Consider the following 13,069-nt stretch of genomic DNA (forward strand, 5'->3'; position numbering starts at 1 on the left):
GTTGCTTAAGGGGATAGTCTGTATCTGGTGTTCAGCCGCAAACTCCTTGCTCATGAAATTGCAGGAGCTGCCTGAGTCCAACAGCGCCTTTATTTTTAGGGGGTGTCCATTTTGCAACTCTAGCGACACTTCAATCACTAGAGCAGGTCGAGGAGCTTCTGGCACTGGCACTTGGGAAAGGGGCACTTTCACTGCTCTTTGGCCTGGCTGCAGTGCCCTGCTGGCAACCAGGCGTTGGCTTTTACCTGCTCAGTTTCTCCCTGCTCTTCCCCCTCAACAGTTCCCACCATCCCTTGCCATTCCTTCCTCTGGGGGCAGACTCTGGCAAAGTGGCCTGGCTGTTGGCAGAGATAGCATTTCCGGGGTCCCTTTCCCTCCTTCTTCGCCCCCTCACTGGGCTTTGAAACTGCGCGCGCGCGGGCTGTTCCGATTTCCATCGGCTCTGCCGGCGGGAAAGCTGGCTCAGGAATGTCTGGAATGCGTAACTCCTTCCAACGTTCCCCTCTCCCTTCCCGCCTCTCCAAGGCTCTTGCCTCCTGGCGCGCTCCAATGGTCAGCGCAGATTTGGTCAGCTGATCCATAGACACCGCCCTGGGGCTCCTGGCCAGCTCGTCTTTCACAGCTGAAGAAAGACCTTCTTCAAATAGCATCTGAATGGGTGCTGCCGATAAATCCCACCCCAATCTGTGAATCAGCATGGTAAATTCAGTCCAGTACTCACGGACAGATCTGCTTCCCTGCTTGCAAGCCATTAGCTGTCTGCGCACTCCCCCCTCCTCAATATCGCTGGAGAACATGATATCCATTGCACGAAAGAATTTCATAGTGTCCTTCAGGATATCGTTGTGCGTTGCCATCAGGGGTCGAACCCAATCTCGCGCCCCCTTCTCAAGATGCCCAATTACGAAAGCAACTCGGGATTCCTCATCAGGGAACTCATCAAACTGCACATTCAGGGCATATTGCATTTCAGTCCTAAAGGCATGGTAATCCTTGGGGTCCCCCCCAAACTTCTGCACTAATCCTGGTACCTTTCTGGGGAACTGAGTGGTTCTCCCCTTCTTGTCTGCATCTTGAGCCCTCCTCTCCTCGAGCCTCGCCGTCTGCAGCGCAAGTTGGACCTCCAATGCTCGGTATCTGTCTTCCAAGCTTGGACCAGCTCCACCCCCTGCGGCTCCGGCTCCTGCTGGGTCGCTCATGATGCCTTCTCCTGCACAGGCAGCGTACAGAGACTGTCGGACTGCTATCAGGGGATGATTAGCTGCTTGTGCTTAAAATAGTGCCCCTTCAGAGTTTGTGCGACCCCACAAACCTCTGTGTGTGACAGAGCTCCTCAGACATGTCTGCTCTAGTCACTTGTAGAGTCCGACAGTGGCTGTCTGCGGAAGCGCTTCCAGCAAAGAAGTTCCTTAACGGAAACGCGTCTCCTGGACTCACGACGTGACAGCTTCCGGCGAAGCATAGGTCTCCCTGCAGTTGCTTCTGACACCTCCCCGCTATTATCGCTCGAAGTGTCTCTCACCCCTTTCTCTCCCCTTCTGCTTCCTGCCTGGGCTGCTGCGTGTCTCTCAGCATTACTGAGATCCTCCTCCAGAGACCCCGCGCTCCCCCTACTGGTCCCTGCTTTAGCTGTTGACTCTCTCCCAGTCTCTGGGAGCCCTACCACTTCCCTTTCCTCCGATGTCAGTTCCCTGACACCTTTGCCCTGGAGATTGTTTTGTGCTTGTCTTAATTCCAGTTAAGATAAACCAAAGTTGGCCTTGGATTTTGGTTTCCATTTTCTGTGCTATCAACTTTAAAATTTAGGTGAAGTGCTTCTTTGTTATTTGATAATAAGGAATCAAACTTGCGCTGATCTGTTGCAAATCATCTGGTGACCTTCAGATAGATTCCAACCCCACTTCTGCCCACTCCTCCTTTAGAAGATGAATTGAGCTATGGCAATATCACAGTCCAAGCTGGTTTTTTAATAATGCTACTGTTTAAATGTCTGTAGAGAGGGTTAAGGCATTTTCCTCTCTCTTAACCACTAAGCAAATGAAATATTCCAGGTGTGTCTGCTCTATAAAAGTGGAGTTATTATATATTCTTTTTAGAGTTCATGTATAGGACCCAAAATTATGCTGCAGGCAGTGAAGGGTTGTTGTTGTTTCTTTAGTTTAGTACAAGTATTTTCCTTAATTGCTTGATTTCCAACATACTAGTATGCATCTGTGTTTTGTACTTTTTGATGTAACATCTGAAAAGGTAAGATATGCTTCTCTCTGCTATAATATGTGTGGACCTGATATGTTTTGGATCAAATCCTTATCATTCTCATGAAAAGCAAAGGATATTTTAGGGAATAAATCTCATTTCAAGTGACTGGAGTATATTCCTTTCGTCTAAGAGTCAGGCTGAATTTGTATCTTTAAAGAGAAATTAACATATGTATTTTTTTATACAAACTTGTGTCATGGAGCTGTGCTGATGCCTCACAATGCCCCTGTAACTCACACACACCACTTAGCATTCTGTGTCTCAGCTGATTGTGGCTCTCTCCCATTTCCTCTGAATGCTACAAGATCTGTATTTCTACTACTCTGAACCATAAAACTTAATAGACTCTCATAGCCTGCCTGACCTCTGGTTCCTTTTAGACCAAAGAAGAGAATCTCTGGCTCTGCTGGTGTTGTTGGACTACATGTTCTATTACTCCTCTCCAACAGCCCTTCTGGCTGCAGCTATTGAGAGTTGAGGTTCTGATAATATCTGGAAGACCACAGATTCTTAACTCCTAATTTAGACCCCCAACCCACTTGGTGAAAGTGAGATCTGACCATAGAAAACTATGGAGAAATCCAGGAATTCAGTGTAGTTATGAGAGGACAGCAGAGTCTTCCCACCCCACATTACCATACAGAAAGTAGCAGCTAACACAGACTGTCTCTGGCTTTCACTGTGAACCTGACAGTTCCCCCACTAGACTATTAGATAAGTTGTTTTCTTAACTCCAGTCCCTCAGCCTTGAAAACTTACAGATGATTGCTGCACTGTTTTGGAGAAACTCAAACATTATCTGTCTTTTTAATTTTCCATTCTGATAGGCATTCAGTCACCCATGTCTGCTACTAGAGCAGTGGTAGGGAACCTCTGGCCTGCAGGTTTAATTTTGTCAGGCAGGGGTCCTAATTTGGCCTGTGAGGCTGTTTTCCCCAAATCTCATCATTTGCCCCACACCTTACATGATACACTTCCAGTTGGTCCTTGTCAAGTTAGAATTGCAATGCATTTCCAATTGGTCCTTGGCATGTTGGAATTCTTGTAAGTGCCAGCTAGCTGCCAATGGGTCAATCTGTTCCCAGCCACTGATGCCCCTACCAGATTTATTATCTATGCTCATGCAGCAACAAATCCAAAAGCACAATACTGTTATAAATTCCCATGGCATCTTAGCCACTATGTATCGATAATAATGATGTTCCTAATGATGTTACCTATGTATGAAAGCTGCCAATCAATACATGGCCTATTGATTATTTGCTCATAGCGTTGTTGGAGCTACTTAGATCTGGACAAATCTGTGGGAAGGGTTTGGCTAAACACCTATAATGGTAATTTGAGATGCTTCACAGCTGTTTTGAACTACCATGCACACAGATATGTTGCAGCATTCTCAGTGGGCACAGAATACTGGCTGTTGTGGTCAAGGGGAAGAGGAATGGAGTGAAGCAACTTAAACGCTAAACAGAAGCACTCTACACTGCAGCATTCGGTTACAGGACCCTACTTGTTTTTGTCTAATTAGGCTACTAATGGACAGAGTTGGTTTTGGAAGGAATCACCTTATGTGGTTACATTTTAAAGTGTCGTGCAGCTTAGTATTTTTTCCTCCATTTCTGCAACTTTCCACAATTCAGGCAATCATTTTGTTAAATACATTTTAACTTTGGAATTTATTTATTCCTGAAGGAAACAGATTGGGTCTCTGGGTGCCCTTCCATGCATATAACTAGTCCTTCAGTGAAAGGAAGAGCGTGTGATCCAATGGAAGCTTCCACTTAGATGAAGATTGGCTCCTCCATTCTATATCATACTACCTTTTTAATCTGTGACACTATCTCACATGCTGTTCCTATGAGTCCCCCAAACCTTGGGAGCAGATTTTTTTAAGGATTCAAGTTCCTACATGAGGGAAGGGAAATACGTGAAAATTACTTTTCTTCTGGTTATGTGTTGGAAGCACCCTTTCTGTTGCTGTGGATGGAAATTATTTCCTACCTTTGAAGAGCTTCTTAAGTTTCACCTGACTATGTTGTGTATATTGAGTGTTCCTGCCTCTCTGGTGCTTCTCTTATGGTCACATGTGATCTTTTAAGGCAGTTGTTGTCCACAGTAGGCATGCATATAGCTGCTTGTAGCAAGCTCTGAAATAGCCATGCATATTGAAAAGTGCAACACTCTTAAGAAAACTGAGCTACATATTTGCCAGCAATTGTAGCAGATTTCAGAACTGAGTGGGATTAAGGCAGGCTCAATTTGTAAAAGAGGGTCTTTCTGTTTGCATTAATATTGATGGTCATTTCTCCAATGCAAAGGATTAAGTTTAAATAGAGGCTGATTTAGAAAACAAGGTTGTCATTCTATCCCTGTTCTAAGGGGCATGACTTTATAATATTTCTAAAAATGCACAGGCTGGTCATTACTGCTCTATGGTGAAGAAAGGCTACTCTGTCATGCTTAGAGGCACATATCTTTTATGGCTAAGTTTTGACTCTAAATACAGGATTTGGAACTGAGCCCTCCAACCTTCCAGTTATTATGTGAATGATATAAGTAATTATTTCAAAATAATCACATTAACTAGCACAGGGCAACTACTTCCATTATAAGCAAGTGTTTAAGTCATGGACATATTTGCTAGCCTACATGGAAAGGTATCTGTGATCTGATGAAGTATCCCTTAAGAAAGCTCATGCCACAGTAAATTATTAGTTAGTCTATATAATGGAAGGCCGGGTTTTTAAATCAAAGTAGTGGCAAATGGAAAACTGATCTGTATAAAAGGTTGGGGGAAAGACACTTTCTAACTGAACACATGGCTCATATTTTATATAGAGGAAAAGAAGTGTAAAATCTCTATTATGTTACATCTGCAGCAGCAACGCAAGGCAGGTCCAACACCAGTACCAGGCAGGTCTGGCACCAGCAAGCAGCCGCACCATTCTTCTGTGAGTTTAATAGAATCAGAAGTAGCATATTCCTTTTAATTTACTACTATCATGTTTGTCCTTTCAACAGTCCTATGAGGAGGTAGACTATTATTTCCATTTTTCAAACAGAACTGCGCCTAAGGGTCACATTTATAGGGAGTCTGTAGCTGACATGGGACTTTATCTTCTAGATTAAAGTCAAGGTCTCTGTTCATTGACTCTCAAGTTAGACCAACCTGAATAAAACTGGAATGAGGAATTAATACCAAACTGAAGTGTACTTGAAGAGGAAAATAGATGTTGAGTGTGGATTTTATCATATAGAACTGAATTTTAAAGCTGAGAAGGTGTGAGGCTACAGACCATGCTCACTGAGTGAAGTAACCTCAGATATGACATAATTTCGTTAGCTTTCCCATGTTTTTGAAGTATGAATAGTTCTATTTTGGTCTTGCATTTATGTCTTAACTGTTTAAAACTGATCATTATGAAAGACAAAAAATCAGGAAATTTTAGCTGCTAAGAGTACAGGGTAATGTTTAGATGGGCATAAAGTTCAAAAATCTAGAAAAGCACAACTCCAAAAGTGTAGTTAACTTACTTTATATTTGATGCATGAGCACTGATCCAGGAATTCCAAGCCTTAGCCACATTTTAATAGATTCAGAACTGAAGAACCTAACAAGACATCACATGCATTAGAGTTTTCAGTGGGAGTTAAAAATACTACATGATCCTTTTGCATCAAAGCAAATGCATTTTGTACCTTAAAGCCTTTTTATTTTTGTAGATCAATATTCTAGCAAATTTTATGTAAATGCCTGGAGTTTAAATGCACCTTTTCTTGCCCTTCAGTGGCAGAAGACACTTGGTGTTATGGATATCTTTTGTTACTACCCTTTAGTATCTGTTTTATTTATTTGTTAAATTTCTAACCTACCCTTCCTCCCAAAGGAGCCTAGGGCAGCAATTTTCCTTGTTTTCACAGTTTGGCCTAGCTTTATAAGCACTATTGTTTTAGTTTTTAAGTCTGTAAGTAATACTAAATTAATTAAATACACGTCTATAGTTAGTTATATGTTGCTTGCCTTCTGATGGCTTATAGAATAGCAGCAGCTCATTGCAGTTTCTGTACTAGGCACAGGGGAGGAATGAAGTGCTTCATGCCTTCTCCACCAGCCTGTTCATTTGCCATTCACTTGCCTGTGGTTGTCAGGATAGTGCCTAAATACAAGGCTGTTTCAAAAAAATGTAGCCACTTAGAAATACTGATAAATTATGTTAATTTACCTATCTGATTATTTTTTTTAAATCGTGGAGTGTGGACCTCCATCTTGAGCTCATTTCTCTTTAATTCGGTGTACCTTGCTCATTATGTTACTTACTCTTCTTTAAGAAACATAAGAGCAGCTTATATACAACAGTGTTCCATCCAGGCACTTCATGTCACACTAGCTAACTGTTCAGTTTTGTTAAACAAAAATAAAGATGAATAGGAGAGTGGTAGGTTTTGTCCTGTTTACAGAGGTTTCTAGGTGGGCTTCAGGGATGATTCTGGCAGTTTTTGAAATTAACAAGGCGCCAGGTGCATTTTGCATCTGACTATTGGCCACTTGCAACCAAGTGAAGATGCCTGGGTGATAGCATGGCACCTGACATCTCCGTCATCTGGAGATTAATGGCTGGGGATCATTGGATCTTGACACACACTGATACCCCATCCTGTAGAATTCTCTCAGTTATATTTTACATGCACAATCAGAATGAATTTCAGGAACCAAAATGCTTTTTCTGTGCAGCCTGAGTAGGAGCGGTGAAAAATGTTATAGTTGATTGTTGTAGTTTGCCTTCACTTACCCCACCCCACTGCCCTGCTCACAGTTGTGAAGAATATTCCTTTAGAGCCATCTTGCCCCCAAATGGCAAGTATACATTCTGTTTTGGCGACTGCAACCTTAGTTTAAGAAGCCATTTGGCGCCTGGCTTATATATGAGTTTCTAACACTGGTTTCTAGGCTTTGTTGGAACCGCCATATCTCATAGCTCTACCACACATTTACTTCATCACATTACACCCTACCATTCCTCCAAGGAGCTTATATTAGCAAATGTGTGGTTATCCTATATTACCCTCAAAATCTGTTTGAGGTAGGTTATCTGAAAGAGAATAGCCTGGTTTGCATACAACACTCAGTGCAATCCTAACCATGTCTACTCAAAGTGCCGTATTCTTCGCTCTATTGGACGCACCGGACCACAGGACGCACCTAGTTTTTAGAGGGGGAAATCAATTATTCCCCCCCCAGCCCCAAAGAGCAACGGACAGGCTGCGTGCTTCCTCTTTAGCCTTGAGCAGCATCTTTAGCCTTGCACAACAGGATGGATCGTGCCCGCTGTCCACCGGGGCTGGACTAGATGACTCCTGGGGTTCCCTTCCAACCCTGCAATTCTGTGACCTTAGAAGTTGTTGGGGATCTCCACCACTGGAGGCTTTTAAGCAGCGGTTGGGGGACCATCTGCCTGGTGTTCTTTAGCTGTGATTCCTACATTGTGAGGGGGCTGGGCTAGATGACCCTCGGGTGGCCCTCCCAACTCTATACAGTCCTACAGTTCTGCGGCAGGAGATCCACAGCCACTTCACACAATGCCCACTCCCAATTTTCATTGGAGAGACATGTGGCTTCACTGTCTAGGTAGGTACCCCCCTACCTGCCACTCTTCCCACACCTCACTTAAGCCGAGGGAATTCCTGCCCAGAGAAGCTCCCAGGTGAGGCAAGGGCTAAGATCTACCTCTGGTAAATGGCTTTGTATCCTCCCTCTTTCCCTTTTCTCTTCTTCTTCTATGCTAGTTCCTTCTCTTGTGTTTTGTTTAATCTGTTTTAATTGTATACTAAAATAAAAGCTGCAAAGTTTTCTTTTTTATAATATTCCCCCCCCCTCCAAACTAAAACGTTAATCTAGATAAAAACACTGATCCAGAGGAAAATAAGGGGGTGGAGAAAGGACAAAAAAAGAAAAAGAGAGATAGAGAGATTTTTAAAAAGTTGGCTTCTTTAGCCTTGTGCAGCCTCCCGCAGCTGGAGAGGTGTGCTGGGCAAAAGAGGAAGCCCGGGCAGCGAGCGGGATGGATCGTGCTCGCTGCCCGGGCTTCCTCTTTAGCCTTGCGCAGCCTCCAACGACTGGAGAGATTGCGCAAGGCTTTTCTAGAGGAGGGAGAAGGGACTGACTGGCCACGTCAGTCCCTTCTCCCTCCTGGGGAAAAGCCCGCAAGAGCCGCGCGAAGCTTGTGTGTGGCTCTTGGGGGCTTTTCCTGCTTGCCTCCCCCTCTGCATTCGCTCCATAGGATGCACAGACTTTCCCCCTTAGTTTTTAAGATGGAAAAACTGCATCCTATGGTGCTAAAATACGGTAGGTCCTATTGAATTCAGTGGGGCTTACTCTCAAGTAAGTGGAGTTAGGATTGCAGCTTAAGTAAAGGTTTATTAAACTACTGTATGTTTAATCATTTGATTTTTTTTCTAGTGGCTTAACTAGGTTTGCTTACTGTCAAAAAACTTATTTGAACTCACTGTTGATTTAAAAACCTTGATTTATTTTAACTACTGCTTGGCATTATGTGCAAAGCACTGTTCCTTTCTTAACTGTAGATTGTTTGGCCACCCATCCAGGATGCTCATTAAGTCACAAAGGCACAAGGCTAGAGCACCTGGAAGACAATAACAAAAAACATGCATGAAGCAAGCTGCAGTTTCTTTGGTCATTTGTGAGTTAACTTGTGGTTAACCATGGCTTAGTGTTGCATGAACCTATTGTTTTCTGATTTAGAACCATGAGATAGTATTGACGCAAGTACATCTTATTCCTTTGCTAATCAGAGCACTCTTGAAAATTGAAAATTTATGGGTAGGTTGAAGAAAGCAGAGAAGGCATTTTCTCCTTTTTAATTCTGATTTTGTTTTATGGGGTAAAAACCACTTCACAGCCTGAAATGTATTATTAAAAACATGTATGTGGTGATGGAAGTATTCATGCATATTCACACAGGTTTGGAAGAATATACTTTTGGGGGGACAGTGCACTCACCTTTCCCCAGAAAATATGGAGAGTGCTAGGATAGACAGTTATCATTAGTATTGTGTTGTTGATTTTTCAGTGCTAGTAGAACTACAGAGTCACTCTAGTTGAAAGAACTGCTACTAGGTTTTGGGAGGGGAGAAGTTAGCACTTGCATAGGACCACAGGAGAGGGTCCTGGTGTGCACTGGTGAAGGAAGAGGGGTGCGGGGGGGAGTGCACTGCCCCCCCGGCAGCGTTATCACGGTGGGGTGCCATCATGGCTGCCCCCCACCCGCACTGGGCACCATGCCCCTGCAGGCGGCATGCCCCTGGGATGCGCACTCACCACGCCCCCGCCTGCTCTCTGCCCTCCCACCTCCGGTGCCAGAGCATGAAGCTCTGCCACTGCTGGTTTGTTTGCAGTCATGGTGGCTAAATTCCTAGAGGTGTGTGATCCTAGTGGGCTTGGGGGTGGAGATCCACAATCTGTCAGAAGAAATCACTGTCTCCAACCCCTCAGATATGCCTGCCCAAGCATTGCAGGCCAAGCAGCTGCCTCTGGTACCTCCCCTGGTTGCACAAGAGCCATCTCCTGAGGAGGTAGCTGGGAGTCTCTCAGATGCTGAGCTGGTCCTTAAAAAGGTAAAGGTACCCCTGCCTGTACGGGCCAGTCTTGACAGACTCTAGGGTTGTGCGCTCATCTCACTTTAGAGGCCGGGAGCCAGCGCTGTCCGCACACACTTCTGGGTCACGTGGCCAGCGTGACGAAGCTGCTCTGGCGAGCCAGCACAGCACACAAGGAAACGTTTACCTTCCCGCTAGTAAGCGGTCCCTATTTATCTACTTGCACCCGGGGGTGCTTTCGAACTGCTAGGTGGGCAGGCGCTGGGACCGAGCAACGGGAGCGCACCCCTCCGCGGGGATTCGAACCGCCGATCATGCGATCGGCAAGTCCTAGGCGCTGAGGTTTAACCCACAGCGCCACCCGCGTCCCTGGTCCTTACCCCTTATCCATTGCCTAGAACACAGAATCTCTGGCATGTTCAAACCTAAGTAGAAGGACTGCTTGTCCAGTCTAGGAACTCATATTCCCAGGGGAACTGAAGGAGGCAGTGGTGCGTCCGCTCTTAAAACATCATTAGATCCTTTAGATCTATCCAATTACCGCCCGGTTTCGAATCTTCCATTCCTGGGTAAGGTGATTGAGAGAGCGGTTGCTGAACAGCTTGGTAGGTTTCTGGATGAAACATCTGCTTTGGATCCATTCCAGTCCGGCTTCCGTGCTGGTCATGGGACCGAGACGGCTCTGGTCGCCCTAACAGATGATCTCCGCAGGCAGCTGGATCGAGGCGGTCGGGGCTGCTGATTCTTCTAGATCTGTCAGCAGCCTTTGACATGGTCGATCACGAACTCCTGGACCACCGCCTTGCCGACGTGGGGATCCAGGGCACAGTCCTTCAATGGCTGCGCTCGTTTCTCTCTGATCGGGGACAGAGGGTGGCGCTTGGGGGGGAATTATCATCACGTCACTCCTTGGTGTGTGGAGTGCCTCAGGGTGCGATTCTCTCCCCGATGCTTTTTAACATCTTTATGCGCCCCCTCGCCCAGCTTGTCCGGAGTTTTGGGCTGGGTTGCCATCAGTATGCTGATGACACCCAACTCTATCTGTTGATGGATGGCCATCCTAACTCGGCCCCAGACACACTGACCAGATGTCTGGAAGCTGTGGCTGGATGGTTACGTGGGAGCCGGTTGAAGCTAAATCCTTCGAAGACAGAGGTCCTCTGGCTGGGGCGGGACGATATGGGATCGAGGGGGCAACTCCCATCTCTTGCGGGGGTGCAATTAGTGCCAGCACCGTCCGTTAAGAGTTTGGGTGTAATCTTCGATACCTCCCTCTCTATGGAGGCGCAGATTACAGCTATAACAAAGGCGGCATTTTTCCATCTCCGCCAAGCTAAGCAGTTGGCCCCTTATCTCTCTCGCCCTGACCTAGCCACTGTGATCCACGCGACGGTCACCTCCAGACTGGATTATTGTAACTCGCTCTACGTGGGGCTGCCCTTGAGACTGACCCAGAAACTCCAGCGGGTGCAGAATGCCGCGGCGAGACTCCTTATGGGGTCTTCGCTGCGAGATCACATTCATCCGGTGCTGCACCAGCTGCACTGGCTCCCGGTGGAGTACAGGATCAGGTTTAAGGTGCTGGTTTTAACCTTTAAAGCCCTATACGGCTTAGGACCCTCGTACCTACGAGACCGCCTCTCCTGGTATGCCCCACAGAGAAACCGGTCTGCAAATAATAACACCCTCAAGGTCCCAGGCCTCAGAGAGGTTAGGCTGGCCTCAACTAGAGCCAGGGCCTTCTCGGCTGCGGCTCCAACCTGGTGGAATGCTCTGTCACAAGAGACTAGGGCCCTGCGGGACCTGACATCTTTCCGCAGGGCCTGCAAGACAGAGTTGTGCCGCCAGGCCTTTGGTCAGGGCGCAGCCTGACTCCCTCCTCTGGCAACCTGCACAGAATTTTGCTTAATCGGTTGCCATCAATTTGATTTTAACTAATTTTATAATGAAATATTTTTAGAATGTATGATTATTTAATTGTTTATTTGATTGTTGTTAGCCGCCCTGAGCCCGGCTCAGCTGGGGAGGGCGGGATATAAATAAAATTTATTATTATTATTATTATCTGTTTGCTGTGCTTGCACCACTCTTCAAAGGGGATGTGTAGCTTGTTGGTTCAACATCTTAGCTCATGCTTAGCCATGCCTTTTGGCTCTCTTATACCCACTGACTCCTGTAACCTGTGACTGGCCTTATGTACCAGTCTGGTCTGAAAAGAAAAACCTTCAGCAAAACTGCAGTTATGAGTTTCAGTTCTTTTTCAGTCAGGGGGAGCTAGGACACTCTGTTATCCTGATGCTGTGGTTTTAAGCATACTGTGCTACACATAGTTGATCAGAGAAGTGAAGCATTGCCCATGTGGGTCTAGTCAAAGATAACCATGTGAGAAAAGCTTGTTGAATATTAGAATTTTCACCCATGTTACTGAACTTGGCTCAACTCAGAAAGGATACATTCTTAATGCTAGTATATGAATTGGTTCCTCTTACCTTTGTCGCCCAGTGATGAGAGAAAGCACAGATAAACACCTCCATTTTAAATATAGGAGCATGCTGAATGCACGCTTTCTGGCTTCCTTTTCTGACCTAATCACTTGCTTGTCCAAAGGCTGCAGTAAGTGGCAGCTTTGTGGAAGCCTTCATTTTCTGTTACCAGAGCCTGCTATTAGAATATTTATCAATCTTGCTTTAGTGTAAACTCATGTTTTGGGGGAAGAGCATTGTTGTAGTTGAAATCAGCTTAACTAGGTATTCAGCTAGTCACATGGTGAATTTGGAGGATTTGCTAGGATAAAAAAAAGTTAGTAAGCATCTTAAACGCAAGAAATTATTATAATACAATGAAAAATGTTATTCATTTTGCATTTTTGTATCTTTACAATTGCTATTTATTTTTGTTGTTAACGTTCAACTTGGTTTGTGTAAAAAACAAATGAAATGTAAAAAAACACCCCACAACTATACACCTGTGATTCAACATGGGGTAAACCAAACCTGATTCTGGAATCTAGTCAGGTAAGTTATCTTTTACTTTACCAGTGTTTTGCTTTACAGAGTAGCATAAGCAAAAAAAGACAGATTCCTGCTCTTAGGCTCTTGCAATAGTAAATTAGAAGTGAGAGAAACACAATCCTCTTCCACCCTCCTTGAGCCAAAATTCCTGGCAGTAGCCACTGTATTAAGTGTAGTTTGTACTT

General features: G+C 45.1%; 1 protein-coding gene across 3 annotated transcripts in view; it reads left to right on the forward strand.

Annotated features, from left to right (window-relative positions):
- The window catches only part of PPP3R1 (protein phosphatase 3 regulatory subunit B, alpha), a 47,472-nt gene that overhangs the window by 13,300 nt on the left and 21,103 nt on the right, over nucleotides 1–13,069 (forward strand). Inside the window, exon 2 of one of the 3 annotated variants that reach the window (XM_082216541.1) lies at nucleotides 5,139–5,210. The exons of 1 other annotated variant lie outside the window; for it this stretch is intronic. In XM_082216541.1, coding sequence (XP_082072667.1) covers nucleotides 5,139–5,210 — 72 coding nt within the window. The remainder of the gene's footprint in view (nucleotides 1–5,138; nucleotides 5,211–13,069) is intronic. One more of the 3 variants, XM_082216542.1, reaches the window with a different exon arrangement.

Source organism: Podarcis vaucheri (genome assembly GCF_965113315.1).
Source record: "Podarcis vaucheri genome assembly, chromosome: 3".
In the NCBI taxonomy this organism is placed as follows: Eukaryota; Metazoa; Chordata; class Lepidosauria; order Squamata; family Lacertidae; genus Podarcis; species Podarcis vaucheri.